The sequence below is a fragment of the Oncorhynchus keta genome, chromosome 26 (genome assembly GCF_023373465.1).
Source record: "Oncorhynchus keta strain PuntledgeMale-10-30-2019 chromosome 26, Oket_V2, whole genome shotgun sequence".
NCBI lineage: Eukaryota > Metazoa > Chordata > Actinopteri > Salmoniformes > Salmonidae > Oncorhynchus > Oncorhynchus keta.
Genome location: NC_068446.1, coordinates 44,814,085 through 44,828,072, shown reverse-complemented (window position 1 = coordinate 44,828,072; position 13,988 = coordinate 44,814,085). Strand labels below are relative to the sequence as shown.

General features: G+C 48.7%; 1 protein-coding gene across 8 annotated transcripts in view; it reads right to left on the bottom strand.

Annotated features, from left to right (window-relative positions):
* The window catches only part of LOC118379500 (myelin regulatory factor-like), a 116,102-nt gene that overhangs the window by 44,841 nt on the left and 57,273 nt on the right, over nt 1-13,988 (bottom strand). For all 8 annotated transcript variants that reach the window (XM_052481061.1, XM_052481064.1, XM_052481059.1 and 5 more), the window contains 4 exons: nt 10,123-10,213; nt 9,430-9,702; nt 4,528-4,589; nt 545-761 (listed from right to left, as the gene is read on the bottom strand). In XM_052481061.1, coding sequence (XP_052337021.1) covers nt 545-761; nt 4,528-4,589; nt 9,430-9,702; nt 10,123-10,213 — 643 coding nt within the window. The remainder of the gene's footprint in view (nt 1-544; nt 762-4,527; nt 4,590-9,429; nt 9,703-10,122; nt 10,214-13,988) is intronic.

The following is a 13,988-nucleotide window of genomic DNA, read 5'->3' as shown; positions in this document are numbered from 1 at the left end:
CTCCCTCTACACTCCCTTCCTCCCTCCCTCTACACTCCCTTCTCCCTCCCTCTACACTCCCTTCTCCCTCCCTCTACACTCCCTCCTCCCTCCCTCTACACTCCCTTCACCCTCCCTCTACACTCCCTCCCTCTACACTCCCTTCTCCCTCCCTCCTTCACTCCTGGCCCTGCTGTGTGCTGCAGTTCCTGGTGACACCCCTCTCCTCCCTTATCAAACAGCTTTCACTCCTCCCTCTTCTCTCTCTCTTACCATCCTTCCATCCCTCTCTCATCCATCTCTCCCTCCCTCTACACTCCCTCCCTCTACACTCCCTCCCTCTACACTCTCTCATCCATCTCTCCCTCCCTCTACACTCCCTCCCTCTACACTCCCTCCCTCTACACTCTCTCATCCATCTCTCCCTCCCTCTCTCCTACACCCATCTCTCACAGCTGGCCCTGCTGTGAGTGCTGCAGTAGTAAGTGATTGGCTGATTGATTGATTGATTGATTGATTGATTGATTGATTGGTTGATTGATTGATTGGTTGATCGATCACTCACTCCTGCTGTTGAAGGAGTTGATGCATCAGCTGAGTCTGTTGCAGGTCTTGTCCACTCCCACTGGAGGCGGGGCCAACAGGGTACTGTGAGATCATTGGCTCGGCCTTCAGGTACATGTCCCGGTGCATGTTGGGATAGCCGTGGCCATGTGGGGGTAGAGGTGGCGGGGTCATGTGACACATGTTCTCTGGTGTCATGGTCCTCAGCATATGAGTGTCTGGAAGACAGTGAGGAAGACAGGGAGGAAGACAGGGATGAAGACAGGGAGGAAGACAGGGAGGAAGACAGGGAGGAAGACAGGGAGGAAGACAGGGAGGAAGACAGGGAGGAAGACAGGAAGACAGGGAGGAAGACAGGGAGGAAGACAGGGATGAAGACAGGAAGACAGGGAGGAAGACAGGGATGAAGACAGGAAGACAGGGAGGAAGACAGGGATGAAGACAGGAAGACAGGGAGGAAGACAGGGATGAAGACAGGAAGACAGGGAGGAAGACATGGATGAAGACAGGAAGACAGGGAGGAAGACAGGGAGGAAGAGAGGGAGAAAGACAGGGAGGAAGACAGGGAGGAAGACAGGGATGAAGACAGGGAGGAAGACAGGGAGGAAGACAGGGATGAAGACAGGAAGACAGGGAGGAAGACAGGGAGGAAGAGAGGGAGAAAGACAGGGAGGAAGACAGGGAGGAAGAGAGGGAGGAAGACAGGGATGAAGACAGGGATCAACATTCCGATCTGGTCAACCTTCCCATCTGGTCAACCTTAAAATCTGGTCAACCTTCCGATCTGGTCAACCTTCCCATCTGGTCAACCTTCCCATCTGGTCAACCTTCAAATCTGGTCAACCTTCAAATCTGGTCAACCTTCCCATCTGGTCAACCTTCCCATCTGGTCAACCTTCAAATCTGGTCAACCTTCCCATCTGGTCAACCTTCAAATCTGGTCAACCTTCCCATCTGGTCAACCTTCAAATCTGGTCAACCTTCCCATCTTGTCAACCTTCCCATCTGGTCAACCTTTAAAATCTGGTCAACCTTTCAAATACGGTCAACCTTCAAATCTGGTCAACCTTCAAATCTGGTCAACCTTTAAAATCTGGTCAACCTTCCCATCTGGTCAACCTTCCCATCTTGTCAACCTTCCCATCTGGTCAACCTTCAAATCTGGTCAACCTTCCCATCTGGTCAACCTTCAAATCTGGTCAACCTTCCCATCTGGTCAACCTTCAAATCTGGTCAACCTTCCCATCTGGTCAACCTTCCCATCTGGTCAACCTTTAAAATCTGGTCAACCTTCAAATCTGGTCAACCTTTAAAATCTGGTCAACCTTCCCATCTGGTCAACCTTCCCATCTTGTCAACCTTCCCATCTGGTCAACCTTCAAATCTGGTCAACTTTCAAATATGGTCAACCTTCAAATCTGGTCAACCTTCAAATCTGGTCAACGTTCCCAACTGGTCAACGTTCCCATCACTAAGATCTATATCCAATATTGTCATATTATATTTAATTCCTCATCTAGTGTGTAATCAGTCCAGGTTCCCTCCACCTTAGGCTAATGGTACTTTCCATTGTTCCTTCCTGGAGCTCAGCCAATCAGATAAGACCTTCCCGCACCTTCTCACTGATGGGAAAGACCAACACAGGTGGACGTGAGTACATTGTGTTGACGTAAGCAGGCTACATTGTGAGTTTGTATAGCCTACTACAACGTGTATTGGAATTCAGAAATATACCTAGAATTTCAGTGAGAAATGTATTGAAATATATTCAATGAAATCCAGCTATTATGTATTTTTTTATTATTATGACAACATTTCACAGTTCCATCAGGTATTTAAGAAAGCAGATTTTAGAATCTAGATTCCATATCAAACACGATTTTCCACAGAGCGAAAAAAAAGAAGACATTTTTTTTTAACTGTATTTAAGTTCTCCTATGATCAAATTTCGTCTCCAGATAAATTGGATAAAGTTTAAAACAATAAATGACACAGGAGATTTTCTCTGTAAAGAATGTATTGATTTACACCAACTTATTAACTAAATTTTGTCGAACTCTTTGTTCTTCCATTTAAATGACCAGAAGAGATCAGTAACATCTATTGATCTGAACAGAAGCACGGCAGAGAGAGACGGACGGACCGTATGAGTCTACAACACACCTATTTTACCTGTGGAGAGACTTACTGCACAACTATGCACTGTCCCAAATGGCGCCCTATTCCCTACATAGTGCACTCATTTCTATGGTCCCCAGTGGCCCTGTTCAAAAGTAGTGCACTATATAGGGAATAGGGCGCCATTTGGGACAGTATTTCCGTCTGTAAGTATATACTACACACCTACCTGTGTAGAGATACTGATTCATCAGTCTCTCTCCGGCTCCACTCTATGTTTTACCACTGATCTGACTCATCGTAGTCCTCCGATGAGTCTAGAGTCACCAAACACTTCCTGACTAACTAACTCCCTGTCTGACTGAGTCACAAAACACTTCCTGACTAACTAACTCCCTGTCTGACTGAGTCACCAAACACTTCCTGACTAACTAACTCCCTGTCTGACTGAGTCTAGAGTCACCAAACATTTCTGTTTCTCTTGTTTTCGCTCTAGTTCTCTCTCTCTCTCTCTATTTTTTTTCTGTTCTTGTCTATTTTGTGTTCGAGGCAGGAGAAAGGCAGGGGTGAGAGAGAGAGAGAGGAGAGACAGGGGTGTGAGAGAGAGAGGAGAGACAGGGGTGAGAGAGAGAGAGGAGAGACAGGGGTGAGAGAGAGGAGAGACAGGGGTGAGAGAGAGAGGAGAGACAGGGGTGAGAGAGAGAGAGAGGAGAGACAGGGGACGAGAGAGAGAGAGAGGAGAGACAGGGGGCGAGAGAGAGAGAGAGGAGAGACAGGGGGCGAGAGAGAGAGAGAGGAGAGACAGGGTGAGAGAGAGAGGAGAGAGAGGGGTGTGAGAGAGAGAGGAGAGACAGGGGTGAGAGAGAGAGAGAGAGGAGAGACAGGGTGAGAGAGAGAGGAGAGAGAGGGGTGAGAGAGAGAGAGGAGAGACAGGGGGCGAGAGAGAGAGAGAGGAGAGACAGGGGTGAGAGAGAGAGAGAGGAGATGCAGGTGCAAGAGAGAGAGAGGAGAGGCAGGTGTGAGAGAGAGAGAGGAGAGGCAGGGCGAGAGAGAGAGGAGAGACAGGGGTGAGAGAGAGAGGAGAAACAGGGGCGAGAGAGAGAGAGGAGAGGCAGGTGTGCGAGAGAGAGGAGAGACAGGGGCGAGAGAGAGAGGAGAGGCAGGTGCAAGAGAGAGAGGAGAGGCAGAGTGAGAGAGAGAGAGGAGAGACAGGGGGCGAGAGAGAGAGGAGAGACAGGGGTGAGAGAGAGAGGAGAGACAGGGGTGAGAGAGAGAGAGAGGAGAGGCAGGAGCAAGAGAGAGAGAGGAGAGGCAGGTGCAAGAGAGAGAGGAGAGACCGGGGGAGAGAGAGAGGAGAGGCAGGGGCGAGAGAGAGAGGAGAGGCAGGGGCGAGAGAGAGAGAGGAGAGGCAGGGGCGAGAGAGAGAGAGGAGAGGCAGGGGCGAGAGAGAGAGGAGGCAGGGGCGAGAGAGAGAGAGGAGAGGCAGGTGCGAGAGAGAGAGAGAGAGAGAGGAGAGGCAGGTGTGAGAAAGAGAGAGGAGAGGCAGGGCGAGAGAGAAAGAGGAGAGGCAGGGGGTGAGAGAGAGAGAGGAGAGGCAGGGGGTGAGAGAGAGAGAGGAGAGGCAGGGCGAGAGAGAGAGAGTAGAGGCAGGGCGAGAGAGAGAGAGGAGAGGCAGGTGTGAGAAAGAGAGAGGAGAGGCAGGGCGAGAGAGAGAGAGGAGAGGCAGGGGGTGAGAGAGAGAGAGGAGAGGCAGGGGGCGAGAGAGAGAGAGGAGAGGCAGGGGGTGAGAGAGAGAGAGGAGAGGCATTGGGTGAGAGAGAGAGGAGAGGCAGGGTCGAGTCAGGGAAAAAGAGGTCTCAGACTTACCATTGACCTGCTGAGGGGAGTACGGCTCAGAACTGGAGTCTGGGGGGGACTCTGGAAGGCTCCTGGAACATCCAGAAATATTCTCAAGGTTGGATAAAGCACACACTTTGTTGATAGCTTGCTTTATTGAGGAAACACTTAATCTACTATAACTTTTCAAGATCTAGAACTTTCTAAAATACAGAAAGGGTCACAGCGCATCGTACTGTGACACGTTCTGCTGTTAGAAAGTTCTAGATCTTGAAGACTTGAGTCCAAACAGTGGACTAATGAAATAAACATTCACAAGATAGCTTTTGAGTGGAATTTCCCTTTAAGGGGCAATCTGAGGTGGCTTCATCCATTTGTTTGTACTTATAAATTAATGATATGTACCTATTGATTGTTGAAGAATATAACTTATGAGCTTAGTTCAACTGTCACCCCCATCAGAATCCAGAATATAAACTTGTTTTACTCCAATGTTTGTAAACAAAGTCAATGTAAATAAACACTATACAGCTCATAGTTTAAAACTATAATGTTTATATCACGGATGGTCAAGCTTTGCATCTATACTTCTGTCTATGAATTTGAGAGTGGTTAACATTTCGCATTTCCCCATCAGCTTTTTTAAAGTTTTTAACAGAAACAGCGGCCGGAGAAATCACGTGGTTATTGTTTAAACTAAACTAAACGAAACTAAACGAAACTAAACTAAACTAAACTAAACTAAACTAAGGATATCACGTTGTTATTGTTTAAACTAAACTAAACTAAACTAAACGAATCTAACTAAACTAAACTGAACTAAACTAAACTAAACTGAACTAAACTAAGGATTGCTGCTTGAGGATGAATGTAAGTGTCTCTGGATAAGATTTTACATGTTTTTTCTTCTAAATTGATAGTTCTGTTTTTTTTTCACGAGGAGAAAACAGTGATATTGTCACGTTCTGACCTTTATTTCCTGTGTTTTGTATTTAGTTAGTATGGTCAGGGCGTGAGTTGGGTGGGCAGTCTATGTTTGTTTTTCTAGGTTTTGGGAATTTCTATGTTTCGGCCTAGTATGGTTCTCAATCAGAGGCAGGTGTCATTAGTTGTCTCTGATTGAGAATCATACTTAGGTAGCCTGGGTTTCACTGTGTGTTTGTGGGTGATTGTTCCTGTCTCTGCACCAGATAGGACTGTTTTGAGTTTTCACATTTCTTGTTTTTCTGTAGTCAGTTGTTCATGTGTACCTTTACGCATTAAAAAGAACCATGGACAATTACCACGCCGCGTATTGGTCCTCTGATCCGTTTCGCCTCTCCTCTTCGGAAGAAGAGGAAATTCATTACAGAATCACCCACCCAAATCGGACCAAGCGGCGTGGTAAAGGATAGCGACGACAGCAGCATCAACAACAGAGGCCAGCATCACAGGACTCCTGGACATGGGAGGAGATACTGAACGGAGAGGGACCCTGGGCACAGGCTGGGGAAAATCGCAGCCCCAAAGCAGAGCTGGAGGCAGCGAGAGCTGAGCGGCGGCAATATGAGGAGCCAGCACGGCAGTGCGACAGGTACAAGAGGCAGCCCCCAAAAAATTTTTTGGGGGGGGCACACGAGGTGTGGTACTAAGCCAGGTAGCAGACCTGAGCTCACTCCTCGTGTTCATGATAAGCAGCGCATTACTGGTCAGGCACCGTGTTATGCGGTTAAGCGCACGGTGTCGCCAGTGCGTGTCCATAGCCCGGTGCGCTATAGGGCAGCCCCCCGAGAGTGCCATGCGAGTGTGGGCATTGAGTCAGGGCGTATGGTGCCTGCTCAGCGGGTCTGGTCGCCGGTACGCAGTTTTGGTCCAGGTTATCCTGCGCCGGCTCTGCGTGCTGTGTCTCCGGGGCGCTGGGAGGGTGCAGTGCGTCCTCTGCCTGCGCTCCGCTCGTACCGGGCAACTGTGGGAGTGGAGCCTAGGGGAGAGGTGCGTGTAATAAGCACTAGATCTCCCGTGCTTACCCACAGCCCGGTTCAACCTGTGCCTGCACTCTGGAGGGTCCGGGCTAGAGTAGTTGTCCAGCCTGGGGAAGTGGTGCCAAGGTTGCGCACCAGAGCTCCAGTGCTCCCCCACAGCCCGGTCTTTCAGGCTCCTCCTAACACCAAGCCTCCTGAAGGTCTCCCCAGCCTGGTGGTTCCTGTGGCAGCCCCACGCACCAGGCTGTCTCTCAGTCTCCTCCCTGCAGGTGCTCCCGCCTGTCCGGCGCCGCTGCCGGAGCGTCCCGCCTGTCCGGCGCCGCTGCCGGAGCGTCCCGCCTATCCGGCGCCGCTGCCGGAGCCTCCCGCCTGTCCGGCGCCGCTGCCGGAGCCCCTCAGCCCAGAGGCGCCAGAGCCCCTCAGCCCAGAGGCGCCAGAGCCCCTCAGCCCAGAGGCGCCAGAGCCCCTCAGCCCAGAGGCGCCAGAGCCCCTGTCCCTCTGTCCCGAGCCCCTCTGTCCAGTGGGGTCATTGAGAGGGGTTGCCATGGTGAGAGAGCCACGGAGGCGGACAATAAGGCGGACTAAGACAATGGTAAAGTGGGGTCCGCGTCCCGCGCCAGAACCGCCACCGCGGACAGACGCCCACCCAGACCCTCCCCTACAGGTCAAGGTTTTGCGGCCGGAGTCCGCACCCCCCCCAGCCTCCCTCCCCCTCCAAAAAGTTATCAAACGTAAGAGTTTTTTGTATTTATTTACACCCAACTTTATTAAACCTAAATCCAACGACATGTTGACATTTTGTTGTTGTTGTTGTTGATTTCATGTTGACTTCACGTCAGTTGACAACTCAACAAGTCCCTTACACATCTCCTCCCAGTCCCTTACACATCTCCTCCCAGTCCCTTACACATCTCCTCCCAGTCCCTTACACATCTCCTCCCAGTCCCTTACACATCTCCTCCCAGTCCCTTACACATCTCCTCCCAGTCCCTTACACATCTCCTCCCAGTCCCTTACACATCTCCTCCCAGTCCCTTACACATCTCCTCCCAGTCCCTTACACATCTCCTCCCAGTCCCTTACACATCTCCTCCCAGTCCCTTACACATCTCCTCCCAGTCCCTTACACATCTCCTCCCAGTCCCTTACACATCTCCTCCCAGTCCCTTACACATCTCCTCCCAGTCCCTTACACATCTCCTCCCAGTCCCTTACACATCTCCTCCCAGTCCCTTACACATCTCCTCCCAGTCCCTTACACATCTCCTCCCAGTCCCTTACACATCTCCTCCCAGTCCCTTACACATCTCCTCCCAGTCCCTTACACATCTCCTCCCAGTCCCTTACACATCTCCTCCCAGTCCCTTACACATCTCCTCCCAGTCCCTCACACATCTCCTCCCAGTCCCTTACACATCTCCTCCCAGTCCCTTACACATCTCCTCTCTGTCCCAGTCCCTTACACATCTCCTCCCAGTCCCTTACACATCTCCTCTCTGTCCCAGTCCCTTACACATCTCCTCCCAGTCCCTTACACATCTCCTCCCAGTCCCTTACACATCTCCTCCCAGTCCCTTACACATCTCCTCCCAGTCCCTTACACATCTCCTCCCAGTCCCTTACACATCTCCTCCCAGTCCCTTACACATCTCCTCCCAGTCCCTTACACATCTCCTCCCAGTCCCTTACACATCTCCTCCCAGTCCCTTACACATCTCCTCCCAGTCCCTTACACATCTCCTCCCAGTCCCTTACACATCTCCTCCCAGTCCCTTACACATCTCCTCCCAGTCCCTTACACATCTCCTCCCAGTCCCTTACACATCTCCTCCCAGTCCCTTACACATCTCCTCCCAGTCCCTTACACATCTCCTCCCTGTCCCAGTCCCTTACACATCTCCTCCCAGTCCCTTACACATCTCCTCCCAGTCCCTTACACATCTCCTCCCAGTCCCTTACACATCTCCTCCCAGTCCCTTACACATCTCCTCCCAGTCCCTTACACATCTCCTCCCAGTCCCTTACACATCTCCTCCCAGTCCCTTACACATCTCCTCCCAGTCCCTCACACATCTCCTCCCAGTCCCTCACACATCTCCTCCCAGTCCCTCACACATCTCCTCCCAGTCCCTTACACATCTCCTCCCAGTCCCTTACACATCTCCTCCCTGACCCAGTCCCTTACACATCTCCTCCCAGTCCCTTACACATCTCCTCCCAGTCCCTTACACATCTCCTCCCTGACCCAGTCCCTTACACATCTCCTCCCAGTCCCTCACACATCTCCTCCCAGTCCCTCACACATCTCCTCCCAGTCCCTTACACATCTCGACCCAGTCCCTTACACATCTCGACCCAGTCCCTTACACATCTCGACCCAGTCCCTCACACATCTCGACCCAGTCCCTCACACATCTCCACCCAGTCCCTCACACATCTCCTCCCAGTCCCTTACACATCTCCTCCCAGTCCCTTACACATCTCCTCCCAGTCCCTTACACATCTCCTCCCAGTCCCTCACACATCTCCTCCCAGTCCCTCACACATCTCCTCCCAGTCCCTTACACATCTCCTCCCAGTCCCTTACACATCTCCTCCCTGACCCAGTCCCTTACACATCTCCTCCCAGTCCCTTACACATCTCCTCCCAGTCCCTTACACATCTCCTCCCAGTCCCTCACACATCTCCTCCCAGTCCCTCACACATCTCCCAGTCCCTTACACATCTCCTCCCAGTCCCTTACACATCTCCTCCCAGTCCCTTACACATCTCGACCCAGTCCCTTACACATCTCGACCCAGTCCCTTACACATCTCGACCCAGTCCCTTACACATCTCGACCCAGTCCCTCACACATCTCCTCCCAGTCCCTTACACATCTCCTCCCAGTCCCTTACACATCTCCTCCCAGTCCCTTACACATCTCCTCCCAGTCCCTTACACATCTCCTCTCTGACCCAGTCAACTCACCCAGGTGCGTAGTTTCCTCTGTGTTCAGGCTTGATGTGGTGGTTCTGGTTCTGCTGGTGGTGCTGTTGCCCCAGGCAAGGGTAGTTGTTGTGTCTCAGCAGGCCCAGAGGAGGGGGTGGGGGATAGGGTGTCTGGTGGGACTGGGGGTTTCCTTGACGTAGGGAGATAGGGGAGCTCACGCCACACAATAGACTCCCAGCAGAGGAGACTCCGGCCTGGGTTAACGAGTAGGAGTTAGCCCCTGGGGCACCGCTGTGGACCTCAGAGAAACAGCTGGAAAAACACAGAGACGAAAGATACAGTTGTGTTTCGTTATTATCAGTTCCGGTGGAAATGTTATGAAATTGTTGTTGTTTATTTATTTATTTATTTAAATTAATTGAACCTTTATTTAACTAGGTTAGTCAGTTAATTAAGAACAAATTCTTAAAGTCCAGGTAGTTGTTTTTATCTGTTTGGTGCCAAAAGATGACCCTGGTTAGAAAAAGGTTGTTGTTGGGTCGTATTTATAAGCTGATCCCAGATCTGTTTGGGCTGTAGACAACTCCTATGGTAAAGGTAGAAAATACAGCAACAACTGATGTGGGAAATAGGAAATAAACTGAAGAAAAAGAAAAGCGGACTGACACGTGGAGGGGACGACCTGAAACACGTTACTGTCATTTGATCCGGCTATCGCTCTGAGTCACTCACATGTCAGTGCTGTCGTCCTCCTTACCGATGTAGTCCTCCAGGATACTGGTGTCAATGTTCGCTGGCTCCAAGGAGCTGGTAATATCATGACCTACAGAGAGAGGTAATATCATGACCTACAGAGAGAGGTAATATCATGACCTACAGAGAGAGAGAGGTAATATTATGACCTACAGAGAGAGAGAGAGGTAATATCATGACCTACAGAGAGAGAGAGGTAATAGTATGACCTACAGAGAGAGAGAGGTAATATTATGACCTACAGAGAGAGAGAGGTAATATTATGACCTACAGAGAGAGAGAGGTAATATCATGACCTACAGAGAGAGGTAATATCATGACCTACAGAGAGAGAGAGAGGTAATATCATGACCTACAGAGAGAGAGAGGTAATGTCATGACCTACAGAGAGAGAGGTAATATTATGACCTACAGAGAGAGAGGTAATATCATGACCTACAGAGAGAGAGAGGTAATATTATGACCTACAGAGAGAGAGGTAATATCATGACCTACAGAGAGAGGTAATATCATGACCTACAGAGAGAGAGAGGTAATATTATGACCTACAGAGAGAGAGAGAGGTAATATTATGACCTACAGAGAGAGAGAGGTAATATCATGACCTACAGAGAGAGAGGTAATATTATGACCTACAGAGAGAGAGGTAATATCATGACCTACAGAGAGAGAGAGGTAATATTATGACCTACAGAGAGAGAGAGAGGTAATATCATGACCTACAGAGAGAGAGAGGTAATATCATGACCTACAGAGAGAGAGGTAATATTATGACCTACAGAGAGAGAGGTAATATCATGACCTACAGAGAGAGAGAGGTAATATCATGACCTACAGAGAGAGAGAGGTAATATTATGACCTACAGAGAGAGAGGTAATATTATGACCTACAGAGAGAGAGGTAATATTATGACCTACAGAGAGAGGTAATATCATGACCTACAGAGAGAGAGAGGTAATATCATGACCTACAGAGAGAGAGAGAGGTAATATCATGACCTACAGAGAGAGAGAGGTAATATTATGACCTACAGAGAGAGAGAGGTAATATTATGACCTACAGAGAGAGAGGTAATATTATGACCTACAGAGAGAGAGGTAATATTATGACCTACAGAGAGAGAGGTAATATCATGACCTACAGAGAGAGGTAATATCATGACCTACAGAGAGAGAGAGGTAATATCATGACCTACAGAGAGAGAGGTAATATCATGACCTACAGAGAGAGGTAATATCATGACATACAGAGAGAGGTAATATCATGACCTACAGAGAGAGAGAGAGGTAATATCATGACCTACAGAGAGAGGTAATATCATGACCTACAGAGAGAGAGAGGTAATATCATGACCTACAGAGAGAGAGAGGTAATATCATGACCTACAGAGAGAGAGAGGTAATATGCAGAAACCTGTGCAGAAATCAAGAGTTGAGTTGGTGCTGTCTGTTGGTTTAATGGTTGGGTACAGATGACTCTGTGAGTGCAATTAATTACCCAGACATACCAAGTTGCCCCTTGGTTTGTAATTTAATTACCAAGACATACTTGGGTTGTAATTTAATTACCCAGACATTGTTGGGTTGTAATTTAATTACCAAGACATACTTGGTTTGTAATTTAATTACCCAGACATACTTGGGTTGTAATTTAATTACCCAGACATACTTGGATATTACCTGGAAGCTAGTATGGGTGTTGCATAGTTTACTAGGTATACTGGAAGCTAGTATGGGTGTTGCGTAGTTTACTAGGTATACTGGAAGCTAGTATGGGTGTTGCGTAGTTTACTAGGTATACTGGAAGCTAGTGCTGGTTTCAGTGTTGGTGTGTGAAATAATTAATCCCTAATTAATCTCTTCTTTCCCCCCCTCTCACCTCCCCTCCTCTCACTCCATCCAGGGACGTGGGAGCATATTCACCCCTTCTCAGCGAAAGCTCCCTAAATCCCAAACACATGATCCAACCCCATAATCCCCATTAACACACGCACCCATATTTTCACTAAAAGGTAACCATTTTTTTTTTTTGGGGGGTTGAGTGAGTGTGAGAATGAAGAGGTGGAGAAGGGGGTGGAGGGTGTTCTACCTGGAACCAAAAGGGTTCTACCTGGAACCAAAATGGTTCTACCTGGAACCAAAAGGGTTCTACCTGGAAACAAGATGGTTCTACCTGGAAGCATTAAGGGTTCTACCTGGAACCAAAAGGGGTTCTTCAAAGGGTTCTCCTGTGGGGATTTTAGATAGACAGACAGACAAAAAGTTGCTGTCTGTCTGTCTGTCTCTCTGTCTGTCTCTCTGTCTCTCTCTCTCTCTCTCTCTCTCTCTCTCTCTCTCTCTCTCTCTCTCTCTCTCTTTGATAGATTAAGCTGCTACTCAGTTCGGAATGTCAAGAATGTATCTGTTAGTGTTGGATAAACTATTTTCTTTTTCTCTCTCTTTCTGCGCCCTCTGTCTCAAAACACTCACAGTTTAAAATCTCACTGATCAGTGCTTAAGCACCTCTCCCTTACAAAGAAGAGAGCAAGATAGAGTGTGAAAACAGTTATAGATGGGATATCTTGGGGTTAAAAGTTATTGGTACACTCTTAAAAAAAGATGCTATCTAGAACCTAAACGTTTTTTTGGGCTGTCCCCATAGGATGAATCTTTGGGGTTCTATTTGGAACTTTCTCCAGAGAGGGTTCTACATGGAACCAAAAAGAGCTCTCCTATGCGAACACCCGAAGAACCCTTTGAAAGCATTTTTATCTAGGAGTGTAGGACAATGGGAAAGGTTAACAACTGCCTTAGCCTGGGGCTAACAACTGCCTTAGCCTGGGGCTAACAACTGCCTTAGCCTGGGGCTAACAGCTGCCTTAGCCTGGGGCTAACAACTGCATTAGCCTGGGGCTAACAACTGCATTAGCCTGGGGCTAACAACTGCCTTAGCGTGGGGCTAACAGCTGCCTTAGCCTGGGGCTAACAACTGCCTTAGCGTGGGGCTAACAGCTGCCTTAGCCTGGGGCTAACAGCTGCCTTATCCTGGGGCTAACAACTGCCTTAGCCTGGGGCTAACAACTGCCTTAGCCTGGGGATAACAACTGCCTTAGCCTGGAGCTAACAACTGCCTTAGCCTGGGGCTAACAGCTGCCTTAGCCTGGGGCTAACAACTGCCTTAGCCTGGGGCTAACAGCTGCCTTAGCCTGGAGCTAACAACTGCCTTAGCCTGGGGCTAACAGCTGCCTTAGCCTGGGGCTAACAGCTGCCTTAGCCTGGGGCTAACAGCTGCCTTAGCCTGGAGCTAACAACTGCCTTAGCCTGGGGCTAACAACTGCCTTAGCCTGGGACTTTATTTTATTTATTTATTTTATTTATTTATTTCACCTTTATTGAACCAGGTAGGCAAGTTGAGAACAAGTTCTCATTTACAATTGCGACCTGGCCAAGATAAAGCAAAGCAGTTCGACAGATATAACGACACAGAGTTACACATGGAGTAAAACAAACATACAGTCAATAATACAGTATAAACAAGTCTATATACAATGTGAGCAAAGTAGGTGAGAAGGGAGGTAAAGGCAAAAAAGGCCATGGTGGCAAAGTAAATACAATATAGCAAGTAAAACACTGGAATGGTAGTTTTGCAATGGAAGAATGTGCAAAGTAGAAATAAAAATAATGGGATGCAAAGGAGCAAAATAAATAAATAAATTAAATACAGTTGGGAAAGAGGTAGTTGTTTGGGCTAAATTATAGGTGGGCTATGTACAGGTGCAGTAATCTGTAAGATGCTCTGACAGTTGGTGCTTAAAGCTAGTGAGGGAGATAAGTGTTTCCAGTTTGAGAGATTTTTGTAGTTCGTT